Source organism: Tupaia chinensis, unplaced genomic scaffold, assembly GCF_000334495.1.
Source record: "Tupaia chinensis unplaced genomic scaffold, TupChi_1.0 Scaffold144346_1, whole genome shotgun sequence".
Classification (NCBI taxonomy): domain Eukaryota; kingdom Metazoa; phylum Chordata; class Mammalia; order Scandentia; family Tupaiidae; genus Tupaia; species Tupaia belangeri.
The window spans coordinates 3,106,957-3,119,905 of record NW_006204205.1 but is presented as its reverse complement, the minus strand read 5'-3'; the positions used below and the strand labels follow the sequence as shown (position 1 = coordinate 3,119,905).

The window sequence follows — 12,949 nt, the reverse complement described above, 5'->3', positions numbered from 1 at the left end:
AGGAATGCCTTTCTGAAAACTGGTACTCCAGGCAAAGGCTGGGGTTGAGGAGAAAGACCAAGATCTGTGGTTCAGAAGACTCAGGGCATCCAGGGACTCGCACCCACCTCCCAAATGCCAGGGCCTGAGTTAGGTGCCACAAGCTTGTGGGTCATATTGAAGGGTCACCACACAGAGCATGCACGTGACCTGCTTTAAACACCGGATTGTACTCTAATATAAAGGGATCCAGAATGTCCCCTCGCCTCCAGCTTGGGCCCAGTACTGTCTTCCCTCTCCTCACTGCTGACCTCTGTCTGGAGCTGTCTGAGGCTGCCCCTTGTCGCCAGCATCACGTAGAAGCCCCGTCACAGCTCTGCCTATGGTTGACATGACGCCATCTCCTGGGCGATCACCTCAGGGAAAAGACGCAGGTCCTTAAGACATCCTGTCCACTTGAGGTATGCACCAGGGACTCCATGGAGGGGCACTCAGAGAACCTCCTCCATTTTCACAAGAGCTCCTTTTATTTATTTATTTATTTTGCTATAGGGCGCGTGCGCTCGCCAGACAGACAGAGAGATAGAAAGCAAGAAATCAGCCCCCAGGGGGGATGGTCACGCCGCAATCCCTTCTCCTCCATTCTCCTCTCGGGATCTTGGGCACGCACGCACATGCGCCCGGCGTGAGTTTAAGCCACCGGGTCCGGGACACGAACTGCGGTCGACTACGTGGGAGTCCAGTGACATAGCCATTATGCTAACTGCTGGTCCCAAGAGCGCCTTCTTTCTGCTGTTCTCCAGGGAGTCCTGCCTCTCTTCAACCCAGGCCCTCATTCCCCATTGTCCTGGGGTGGCGACTGCTCCTCGCCCCTGTTGACCCAGTCTCCAGGCTGCCCTGCAGGATTTCTCCAGACAGGGACCCCTGAGGATACCCCTAAAATCTATTCTGTCCATGTGCAGTTATCAAGGGCCCCAGGAGTACTCGCAGCGTCCTCATGGCTATCCTTCAATCACAGTCCTGAGTCCCTCACGTGGTGAGAAAACTCTTTGTCCTAAAGGAACACGGTGAGCCTTATCTCTCCCCACCCATTCTCCTGTGACCTTTCCGTGAGGCTCAGGCTTGTTGCAAAACAAATTCAACTGCTTTTGCCTATAAAAGAAACCGACCTAGGAGACAACCAGGACAGATTCTAGGACCCTGAAACCATTTTGGCACAGTGACACCTGTAGAAACAAGGCCTCTTGCTCACTGGGACCCCAGGCTGGGGCTGGACTTACGGAAGGCTGTGAAGAACTCGCGGAGGGTCAGGGAGCTGTCACTGTTGTAGTCATCAAATCGAAGGAGGTCACCTGGCGAGCAACCGAGTAAGTCCTCATCCAGGTCCTGCTCTTTCAGCACGTGCTGTGGGTGAGGAGTGGGACGGTTAGATGTAGGGTGTGCTCAGAGTCCTGACTCTGCTAAAGAATGACTCAGGCTGAGTGGGGACTCTAGGGACAACTCTGTGGGCCTTGGAGTGCACCAAAGTTCTTTGAATTTGTCTTATCCACCCCCTCTCATTTTATATAAGAGAAAACTGAGGATTAGAGAGGAGAAATAACTTCCTGAAGGTCACACAATGATTGGGTCAGTTCTGGACTAGAGCACTGGAGTGTCTTCTCATCTAAACAGATATCTAAACAGATAGACCTCAGGCAGTAGGAGATGAGTAGGATCCTGGAGGCCATCTGGTCTACCCCTTTGTGCTACCAATGGGGAAACAGAGAAGAAAATAGCCAGCAAATAGTGGCTGACCTCAGCATGGGAACCGAAGTCAGCTGGCTCCTAGCTGCGTAGAGCTGGCGGTCATTGTTCCCTTGATGGACCAGTCCCCCAGCCCTTAACAATGGCAGGGCAGTGTCTCTGGGCCACAACAAGCTCAAAAGAGAGGGCAGCTGCCATTCTGCTGAGCTAGCCTCAGTTTTTCCAGGCAGAAGATGCTCTTGGGATTCTGGCCTGAGGGCTCCAGCTAGGCCTCTTTGAGGTTATGACCTGCACTGCACAACACTGAGGCCTCCCCGGCATGACCAGCCACATACATGACAAAAATAACCACAGGAGAAATCCCACACACCCTCCCTCAGCAGGACTCAGAGGTCAGGGTGCCCAGCCAGAGGCTTTACAAGGAAAATGCTTGGAAGGAGAAGAAATGATTTTATTTTTGAGGGGAGAGGGGGACAGGACCTTTTTCTCTTTATTTAACGTTCTCAGCTTGGCCTGCTGTATTAAAGGCAATTTAATGTGATAGTGTTAAAAAAATGACCCTTCACCCAGCAAGTAGGAGTGTTCGATAAAAGGGAGATCAACCATAACGCTCGAAATCAATCTTCCGAAGATGGAAATTTCCCTTTGTCTATTTCTGCACTGGAAATTGATTAACTTTTCATAAGCCCAATGAGTTTTTTCCTGGCACCTTTGATTCAGTGTCAAGGAAAGGCCTACTTAGCTGGGATCTGCTTGGCAGATTTATGAAATGGACTTTAAATATATTAAACTTTAAAGAGGAAATCATAGTCCAATTACTATGCTTGTTAATAGCTTTGGGTGCCTTGGGCCACGATTCTGCTAGGTTATGGCAACGTGAGCAGGAAGATTCTGTTTACCTGGTAGTTATCGGGGAGATTTGGGAGCCTGGGGTGCCAAGAGCTTACTGCAGTCCCTGCCCAGGGCATGCTAATGCCACCTGTCCTCGGGGCTCCCTGCACAGCCTGGAGTGTGGAGACTTGCCAAGTGGTTCTCCTGCAGGCAACTGCACTTAACAGGACCTAGTGTTTTCCCAGAGCAGCTCTGCTCACCCACGGGTCTCTAGCCCTGCCCCTTTGGGCCTTAGCTGAGTACTGACAGAGGTGGTGACATGCTGGCTGGGTGTAGCTTGGAGTCCATGAGCAGCAGGCCTTGTGGGATGCAGCACTTGAATGGGCTTGTACCTACTGCTCAGGTGTGAGCAGAGGGGAGGAATCTGAGCATGTATTCCCAGCATGCTCCCTGCTCCCAGGAGAGGAGCAGGAGAACTTGCAAGGAACACGCTGTCCCCACAGGTTGCTCCAAAGCTTGTCACAAATAGTGGCTAAAGGTGAATGGTAGGAAAAAGAAAAGGATGTAAGGGTATCTGTAAGATGTTCCCAGAGGTGATGAACACAAGCTCTCTGAACTCCAGGAGCGGCGGGAGTGGGGGCTGAGGAATCCCTCTTATAGGAGGGTGTCCCCTTGGCATCCTGTGACAGGGACAGCTACACACAACTGTCTTCATGTGGCCTTCCCATGTTTTCAATGTACGTGCTGGACAGAAACTGGACTCCCCCACACTCCGATTCCCACTGAATGTCGTGCCCACCTGGGCCAGCTCAGAGCTGCTGAGGAGGCCGTTGCCATCTGCGTCCAAGTCCTTGAACAGAGATTCCACGAGGAGGCGCTTCTGGGACACGGGTTCTAGTCTGCTGTCCCCGTCATGGAGAGGTTGTAGGTGGCTCTGGAGTGCCAGAAGAACGTTCTTCAGGCGGGCATACCCTGCCATGGTGCACGTGTCACCTGGAAGAGACGGGGAGGCTGTTGCAGTGAGACTTACCCCTTGGTCTTGAGAGAAGGTTTGTTTTATCGTCTGTCCACCTGCCTCACTCATGAGTAGTCGTGGGGCATTTATACGGGCCGTGTGTGGTGCGCTGTAAGAGGTGGGGCTTGTTGGCATCTGCCACCAATTTACTGCATAAATATTTACCAAGCACGTCATACACACTACACATGAAGCAGGTGCTGGAGGCAGCCTGTGTGTCCAGCCCATAAATATTTATTGAGCACCTACTGTAAACCAGACACAGAACGCCAGATGGAATGGGAAAATTCTCCCATGGAAGTTACAGCCATGAGCCCCACACAGCGGCTGTGGGAAAGCCAGTCCCAGTTCTGTTTTATAACAGCTCATTTTTGCCTTAATCCTACCTTAAAGGCTGCATTTGAATACTTGGCTTTCTAGATTAGGGAGTTTTAGCTAACAGGACTAATCAGCCCTGCTTCTATTAATTAGGTACACTCCCAGAGCTGGATTGCTTCAAAACAAACATGTGTACACACAGTCTATGACCAGGAAACAAAAGGATGCCTTATGAAATGAAAACCAAGGCCCACAGCCCATTACTCTTAGGCCTTTTATCATGGACGTGCTTGCTCAACAGCATCAGAACTGCGCGGTGTTTGGCAAATGAGGCCTGTGATGCACTGCGACATGACATAGTTTATCTTGCTGGTGACAAGCCACAGGGACGAGCACATGGATCTCGGGCACGGCCTGTACTCCAGGGCTGCAGAGATGTCAGCAGGGCAGTTGCTCCGGCCCCACTTCCCAGCTCCCTGAGAGGAAGCAGGGCCTGGGGTGTTTGCAGGGCTCCCTGCGAGGAAGCAGGGCCTAGGGTGGATGCAGGGTTCCTTGAGAGGAAGCCCTTGGGGCTGGGTTGTTTTGGGGCAAGCTTTGGAGCACCCTTAGCCAGCTGGCAAAATATGCACTTTTGAGGGGCTGGTCTCTGACGTTTTAATCAGAAAGGCAATCTTTTCTTCCTTGAGGCCTTCACTTTCCTCTGCAGGAGGGTTATAAGGAAGCCATGCTTGGTTTCTACCCAACACCTTTGGAGCTGTGACTTGGGTATCCCTAGGTCCTCTCTACCTTATGTGATCACTGCTCTTAGGCACCCAAATATCAACCACCCATGTCCCAGCCTGCTTCCTTGCAGGGAATTGGGTGTCCACGCCCAGAGCCATCCTACACCTTACCTTGCTGAATCCTAGCTCCTCCTCACTGTCCATCCCAGTTTGAAGGCCAACGGGCTGCTGGGAATGGACTATCTGGGGGTTGGGGCCCTTCCTTTGAATCCCAAGGGAGTTGAGGGCCCCAGGTAATAGCTCCTGGTTGCAGAGTCGATAGAAAACAGTGCTGGAGAGCAGGGGCTTGGGGTCCACTGGGGCAGAGTCCTAGCTCTGTTGTTGTCAGGCTGCGTGACCTGGGAAATGGGAATGCCCGGGCCCCCCACATCGGGCTGTTGTGAGGATTCAGTAAGAGATGTGCCCATGGGCTTTGCACGGGCAAGGCGCCGGTAAGGGCTCAGAAATGATGGCTGCTCCTCCTCTATTACTGGGCCCAATTTGCTGAGGAGCAGCAAGCGGAAAGCTGCCCGGGATGGGAAGCCCGTCATCTCTCCTCCCTCCTGACTCCCTCACTAGACAGGCCTGTGTGGCCCAACTACTTTTTCTCCTGCTTGTTGCCGTTTCTAGATTTTCTTCCAATTTAGGGTCAATTGATTCTCGTCAGAAACAGATGCCCATTACCATTTCCTCCCGCATGTTTATTTAGAAAAAAATCAATCGCTGTGCTCCATATAATCAAATCTATTTGCTCTCCATGCTCTGACAAGAACGGCTCCCTCCCTCCCCCTCTCCAGACTAGGAGCCCTCTTTTGCCGGTAGGCTACGGCCACCAGTTGGCAAACCCAGTTCTCACGTCTGGGTACGGTCGTGTTGAAACTGGTGACCTCGTCCTGCTACAAAACCACTCCTGGCCAGATGGGACTGCATGCTGGGGTTTTCCTTCTGGGCTTAGATAAAGATCAGTTTGGGGGAAGGAGAAGATAATCTTGCCGAGTCTAGCCCCCTCTTCCCCCAAGACGGTAACATCTGGTCCTGGCATGCGGGCCAGCGGCAGAGATTCAGAAGAGGAGTGCAGATGGAATTCATGGGGCAGGAGGTGAGGGAGGGGCCCTTGGGGAGGGTCTGCATGGGTTAGTACTGGAGGGACCCTTTGGGCTTCTCTGGGGTGGACATTTATACTCAGGTGCTAGGAAGTTGGTGTGTACACTGGACACGTGGTGTCAACCAGCTCCTAAGGACATGCCACAGCAGAACCACCTGATGGTTAGGCCAGGTCAGCCCAGTCGGGCAGAGACATCTCACCCTTGCTGGTCCTTCCTCATGAACCTTGTGAGGCACTGACCTCTTCAGAGCTGCCTGCTGCCCTAGGCCAAGGTTCACAGCCAGCTGACCCCTCCAACACTGGCAGGCCGGAGAAACCACGGAGGTGGGTCCTGCTGGGTGGTACTGTGGCAACTTCTCCTGTGTGCCCCACCTGTCACAGCTGAGAGTCTGCTGTGAGCTCACGGGCTTCTAGCTTCTCACCATGGCAAATGACCAGCAGACACCTCCGGGTCAGGAGGGTAAGCAGATGTTTGAAAGTCATCTGGGGAGAAAAGGGTGTCCCAGTCTCCAGGGCCCACTTCCTGCTGGGGCCAGAAAGGCCGGGCCCTCCTGCCTTTTCCCTGCATTTATTTACAAGCTGGCCAGATGCTGGCAGCATGGTGTAGCAGGGGCTTCTGGCCCTGGGCACTGGGGGTGCACGTGGAGGCACTGCTAACAAAGCCAGGGTGAAGGAAGTCCTGCAAGGGAGGGTTGCTCAGGGTGTGACTGCTGGAGAGGTGGCAGGGCATGCGCAGGAGCAAGCAGGGCTGGGGAGCCGGAACGGCGTGGTTGGGCTGGAGTGAGCTGGTCGGCCAACAGGGTGAACAAAAGCAGGAGCGCAGTAGGGCGGCCAGGCAGGTGGGGCGGCCAGGCAGGGCCTCGCAGCTCGCAGGTCGTGAGGAAGTGTGGGAGGGCCCGGGCATGTGGAGCGCTCCGCTCACACGTCCTTTATCCTTTCTCCCCTTTACTGAGGCCCCTCACCCTGCCTGGCCTGCGCTGAATCGTGGGGCTGCTGGCTGGGAGCCTTAACGCCTTCTCTATCCCAGGAGCAGCTGTGCTTTACGTGAGTGGCAAGAGAGGACTTTGCCTAAATGCCAGTCACAGTCATAGTCCATTACTGAGCTCCTCTAGCGCCTCCTAGCGCTGGGGAGGAGTGCTGGACGCCAGAACAAAGCCCCTGCTGGTGGGATTGCTGCCCCGTGGGCTCCATCACTTTAGACCCCAAAGTTTAAATTCACTAGGAAGTGTTCTGATGCTTCATCTCTAGCAAGGGCTGCCCTCTTGGTGGCTCCCTGCCCTCTGTCTTTGCCTTTGCCATTGAATTCTGCAGGGATTGTGGGGGGTGGAGGGAAACTCCCTACCCTTTTCCAGCCCCCAGAGTCGGACTGCCCTGAGGCTAACTGCTGCTTCCAGCTCCTTCCGCAAGGCGAGATTCCCCCAGAGGCAAGTCTTGGCTTCCAGGGTGGGTGCCTTCTAGCGAGGCATGTAGAAGTGATAGTTTACCAAGTCCCCATTTTATTTTTTCATTCCTGACACCCCCCCTTCACTGTACGGTCAGAGAGGAGTGGCTTCCCCATGTGGAACACCAGGCATTTGTAAGCCTGCCAGTCCTGGTTTTCAGCTAAAGGCTCCCTGTCCTCTTCCTCTCTGAAACATCGTCTTGTTATAAAAGAGACACTTGCCTGTCAAAGAGCACTTGGAAAGCGCAGATGAGTATAAAGAAAGAGAAAATAAATCATCCATAATCCACCTCCCAGAGGCTGCTGTTGTCAACACACTGCTGGCCTGAGGTGAAGCTGGCCCCCCTGCACAGGGGACATTGAGCCCATTCGGAGACATGCTCACCCAGGTGGCTGGCTCCTGTCTGCTGCGGGAGGGCTCTGAGGCCAGGGCCCCACAGTCTCTGCTTTCTGATCTCCCTCCGGCCCTTACCAAGTCCCACTCGGTGCGGGTCAAGTCTTATCGTCACACGGGTGCCCCCTGCTCACCCACCCAAGTCCCTGCAGTGACTGCAGGAGGTGGGGTGTGGGGTGCTGTGAGATACTGCAGCACTGACCGCAGGCATGGCCACTGTGGTCATGAGCTTTGCCCACGCCTTTATCCACATGTCTTCCTCGTTGGCTTCTCCTAGAACGCAGCACACACACCACCTGTCTAAACCAGCACCTCCCACCTTCATTCCTCTCTCTGCCCTGCCCTGCCCTGCCTGTGGGGGCTTCCATCCCAGGGAGTGGGGACCACGTCTCTTGTGCTACTGCAAGGTCCAGTCGTAGCCTTGGTCCTCGAGACACTTGGCTGCTTCTCAGGGAAGGTCCCTGGAGGATGTGTGGCAGAGGCTCGGGAACCACAACACCCCTCCCTGGTGACCCTGGGGGTGCTGATGAAGAGGATGCCGGGAGTGGAGCTGGCTGGTCCTCACCGAGGAGCCCTGCACAGGCCCAGCTGGGGTGAGGAGACTCCCAGTGCAGCTGAACTTCCACCCTGACTGAGGTAGGGGTGGAGAGGCTTCCAGAGAGCAGGTAGGAGGCTAGTGCCTACTCTGGGGTCTGTGCCGTGGCCTTGGCTCACCAGGGACTGCAGGCTGCACCTGTGAAGGACCTGCCCTCTTCCAGGAGTAGGCCTGGCACCACCTGTACCGCGGCTTCCTCGCGCATGCTCTAAGGGCATTTGGATGTTTCGTCTGTGAATTGGTGGATTTCAGGTCAAGAGAAATTTGTGTGGTCTCAAGAGGCAGCCAGGGTGAGGGGACCACCTTGTCACCACCTCGCCTGGGCCTTCAGATGAGACAGACGTCATCCGAGGCTGCCATGTCTACTGGGTACCAACCACCGTGACCATCACTGTGAGGCTGAACAAGCCCCTGGAGCGGGAGTCAGGAGACCGCCTGCTTGGGCTCGCTGGAGGACCCAGGAAAGGTGTTCATCCTCTCGCCCTGCCTGCCTCCATTTCCTCTCTTAAAATGGGGGCAGTAAGAGCCCCTGACTGCCAGACAGGGTCATGGCACAGGAGACACGAGAGGACTTTGCAAGTCTCAGTGGCCAACCAGGCCTGAGGCCGAGCGAGTAGGATGGTGACTTGTTTTTGTCCCCCGCACCAAGGGATCTGGGGCAAAGTGGCACTGAATTGGCATTTATGGATAAAGAGCAGAAGGAAGCTGCGCTGCACTGCTTCTCTCGCTTCCCTGGCCCATGGACACTCCTACTCTGGGGCCTCTCGGGGAGGGAGGTTTGTGTCCTGCAAGGCTGACACTGACAGCATCCTCGACAGGCCCTCAGAAAGGCCCAGCCGCTTTCCTGCTGGCCTGGGTGCCCTCTGCACAACAGGGCCGGCTTGGCTGGCCCCTGGCACCAGCCTCAGGCTTCCTGCCAGTGCACGCGTGGGGCTTCTCCTGCGCCCAGACCAGGCCTGCTTTGGCAGATAAAATATTGATCAGCCTGCAAGGAGCCCAGAGTGTGATCCTATTTTCATGTCAGAACTTGGTAATGAACTACATTTATCAAGCCCGTTCTCCGTGAGAAAGGTCAGTCGCAGATCTGGCTAAGTTGTTATGACACCTCATTAATCTAGTTCCTTCAATAATTGTCCCTCTTTGAAGATTCTAATGTTCTCCCATTCCAGCCGCACTCCCTCCGCACGGAGGGAGATTATTATAGCAGGAGCACAGGCACATCCGCATTGAATTTTTGAGCAAAGGGAGATAGGAGGCAGGTAGCAGCCTCTGGAATTAAATGTCCATCAAAAGAACAGTTTCTATTGCAAAACAAAAGGAAGCAAGGAAGACTGTGAATATTTCATCAGCCACTTGCGCCCCTGCCAGACCGCGCCTCAGAGGGATCCTTTCTACTCTGCGGCCAGTGACGCTCAGGTCCCGGGGTGTGTAGGGCTGGGAGACTCCGAATTGTCGGTGGTGGGGGGGTCAGTGTTGTTCACCGTGGACAAGGTGGGGATGCACAGGCAGCGGGAAGCCCGGGTTCTAGCTGAGAGCGAGACGGACCGTGCGGTCAAGGCCGGCCTTGGATCCCAGGGTGGAGGCTCCTGCGTGGCGACAGGACCAGAAGGGCGGCTGTCTCTTGCTGCTGCTTCCTCCTCCCTCACCCTGGCTGGATCCGTAAGCCTTCCTCTCCAACCTGCCACCCCCGGTCTAAAGCCGTCCCCGGTGCACTGCCCCGTTCTTCCCTTCCCCAGCTGTCAGGTCCTGCTACTTCTCGCCCACTGGTGTGGTCAGATTTCCCTGCTGGACTCTGGCCCCTCTGGGGTGGGCACTGGCCTTATTTGCAGGTGTATCCCCAGATGCTCATGACGTGTCTGGGGAAAGCGCATCCATGGAGTCCTCGGTGGACACTGGGGGCAGCCCTGCTGGGAGGAAAGGACACTCCCAGCACCCTGGGCCACAGTGACTAAGGTCTGGTGCTCTGGAGTGGTGGGGGGCCTGTGCCGCCCGTCATTTAGTTCCCTGGGGAGGGGCTGCCCATGGGTGATGTGGGTACAGAGGGGCAGCTCTGAGGTGCTCCATGTGGTCGTGCTCACTGAAGCACAAGCCTTGCTGGGTCTACCTCACCTGGGGTACAGGGGCCCCCAAACCCACAGACCTGGCCCCACAGAGTACATTGCAGCGTGGCCAGGCTGAGTGGGGGTGCTGGTGGCAAGAGGGGCTCTGTACTTGTCTGGGTGCTAGGTTGCATGGAAGTGTTTTCTTCAAGCTGCTGGTGGGTGCAGGGGAGCTCTTGGGGAACCGCCTATGGAAAGGAGGGGGAAGATGCACTCTGGTCAGGACAGGGAGGAGGCCAGGCAGGCCTCAGCCTGAAACAGCGCTCCAGGTTAGGAGCCTGAGGGTGAATGCGGCCACAGCATGGCTTCAGGAGAGGCTGCTCCCCTGCCCAGGCTCTCATCAGGAAGTGAGTGCAAAGCTGGCCCTGTGGTCCCTTGCTGCTCTGGGGAGTGTCACAGGCAGGATGGGGGAATCCCAAGGGCATTATGAAGATCCCAGTGCAGCGCTGCCTCCCGGGGCAGTCCTGCACTCAGACGTCTCCTTATAACGAATGCCGACTCACCGCGGAGTGGAACGCCAGAGCAGATAACTTGGCCACCTGCAAGCGCTCATGTGCCACTAACAGGACTTCTCTTCAGGGGTGGCTTTGGGCCGGGGCACAGGGGCAGGGGGAGGAAGGAGTGCTGGGGTAGGGACTGATGGCTCTGAGATGACAGCAAGTGGGCTGTGGACATCTCTGTCCCCAAACCATACACAGACCATCCCTTCAGTAGCCATGTAGCGGCCCACCATGCCCTGAGCCACCCTCGCTGACTTTAGATCTTCTTCAACCTGCTGGGAGGCTCAGCACCTTCTAGGTGGGTCTGGGACTAGAGCTCAGGGCCCCAGAGCCTGTCCTGGAAAAGTGCCTAGAGGGGCCTGGGGTGAGATGGGATGTGCCCTGGCCTCTTGGCTGCTTAGGGGCAGGCTCCTCCTTCCCCCCCAGATCTAAACGACACTGGTCCCCACACTGTCCCCAGAGAGCCTGCTGAGCTCTGTCACGCGCAGTCCCAACTAGGCTTCCATCCTTCCCACCGAAGTGAAAGCTTGGCTTGACGGCCTGGCACGAAGTTACAACGAGCACAGTTGTGTGACACGGGCCAAAGCTGCCATGTGTCATCCTGAGGTCTATTTTGAAATGGCTAAGCTGTGCAAAGAGCAAGAAGCACTTTACTCCAGACCTAATGGATGAGCCGCCGGAACTTCGCTAGAGTTTAGCGTAAGAGGAGCAGATGTTTAACTCGATGTAAATTCATGAACATTAACAATCTTTCTGCTGCCATTTCTGGGAAAATTCAATTAACAATAAATGCCAAAACCAGTGGGCTTGTCTTTAGGATACACTTTAGCTAACACGATGTAGCTTCTCTGACGGTGTCGACTGAGCCACAGAATTCTGAAAATTCCCAGAGATTGTTAAGCACATGCGATACAGTCTTGCCACATCCCCAGACACACCCAGTGTACTCAGGGTCCTGCCCCTGGTGACCCACTGCTGGCTGTTGCCTGTGGCCTGTAACTTCTTTCTTTTTTTATTTTAATAAAAGGTGATACTAATGTTTTAAGAATTATTTAATTTTATTTATTATTATTATTTTAAACTTTGACCAGAGAGAAACAGAGAGAGAAAAGGAAAGTGAGAAAGCAAGCCACTAGGTTTGAGAATCAACCCAGGGTCAGCCATGTGGGGTCCAGTGCCTTAACCACCATGCCACCTGCTGGCCCCACCGAGGGCTTCTATCTTCTCAACTCAAGCACCCTGTGGAGGTCTGTACACCTGTCTGAGACCTGAACTGCAAAGACTGGCTTTGAAGGCCCCTCCAGTCTGATGCCACAGACTTCTCATTCCCTACCAGAAAGCCCGACTGCAGATTTGCCTCCCGGATATTGGTGTGTGACCACCCCCTGACCTCAAAGGCCCTTTCTTCAAATTTGACTTTTCTGCCAAGCGCCAGCTCCGAGGAGCCTCTTCTCTTCACTTTAAGCCATGCTTTGAACCTTGGTTCTTGAAGCCTGGAGGAGTTTGTCTCTGCCCTGTGCTCCCAACGTCTTTGCAAGTCTGTCTTAGAGAACACAGCCACGGGAACCTGCAGTGGACGTGCTTTGACAGACACTGCTGCCTGCCCACAGGTCCCACCCACAGGTCAACAGGGGCTCGGCCGGCCTCCTGCCCCTCCCCTTACCTGGAGTTCTACCACTCACTAGTCCCACTTCCTGAACCAGCAATAGGCCCAGGGCATCATTAAACAGGTGGAAAAACTGAGGCTTGCGGTGAGGAGGAAACATGGCCAGATCACAGGGCTCACTAGATGCAGATCCAGGATTCAAACCTGAGGCTCTAGTCTGTGTTTGTCCAACAATATGGCACTGGGACCTCAAGAAAACTCAAAGAAGGGGGACCAGCAGTTAGCTTAATGGCTATGTTGCTGGACTCCCATGTAGTCGACCGCGGTTTGTGTCCCGGACCCAGTGGCTTAAACTCACGCCAGGCGCATGTGCAATGCATGCCCAAGATCCCAAGAGGAGAATGGAGGAGAAGGGATTGCGGCATGGCCATCCCCCTTCAGGGGTGATTTCTCACTTTCTGTCTCTCTGTCTCTTTGGCGAGCGCACGTGCCCTAGAGCATAAACCTCTCAAAAAAAAAAAAAAAAGAAAGAAATGAAAATTCAAAGAAGGGGGGGTGGACT

General features: G+C 54.7%; 1 protein-coding gene across 1 annotated transcript in view; it reads right to left on the bottom strand.

The window, feature by feature from the left end:
- Positions 1 to 12,949, bottom strand: part of FSTL4 (follistatin like 4) — a 288,892-nt gene that overhangs the window by 131,781 nt on the left and 144,162 nt on the right. Inside the window, exons 6-7 of the mRNA XM_006166916.2 lie at positions 3,353 to 3,546; positions 1,260 to 1,383 (exon numbers count right to left, since the gene is read on the bottom strand). Of these exons, the coding sequence (XP_006166978.1) occupies positions 1,260 to 1,383; positions 3,353 to 3,546 (318 nt within the window). The remainder of the gene's footprint in view (positions 1 to 1,259; positions 1,384 to 3,352; positions 3,547 to 12,949) is intronic.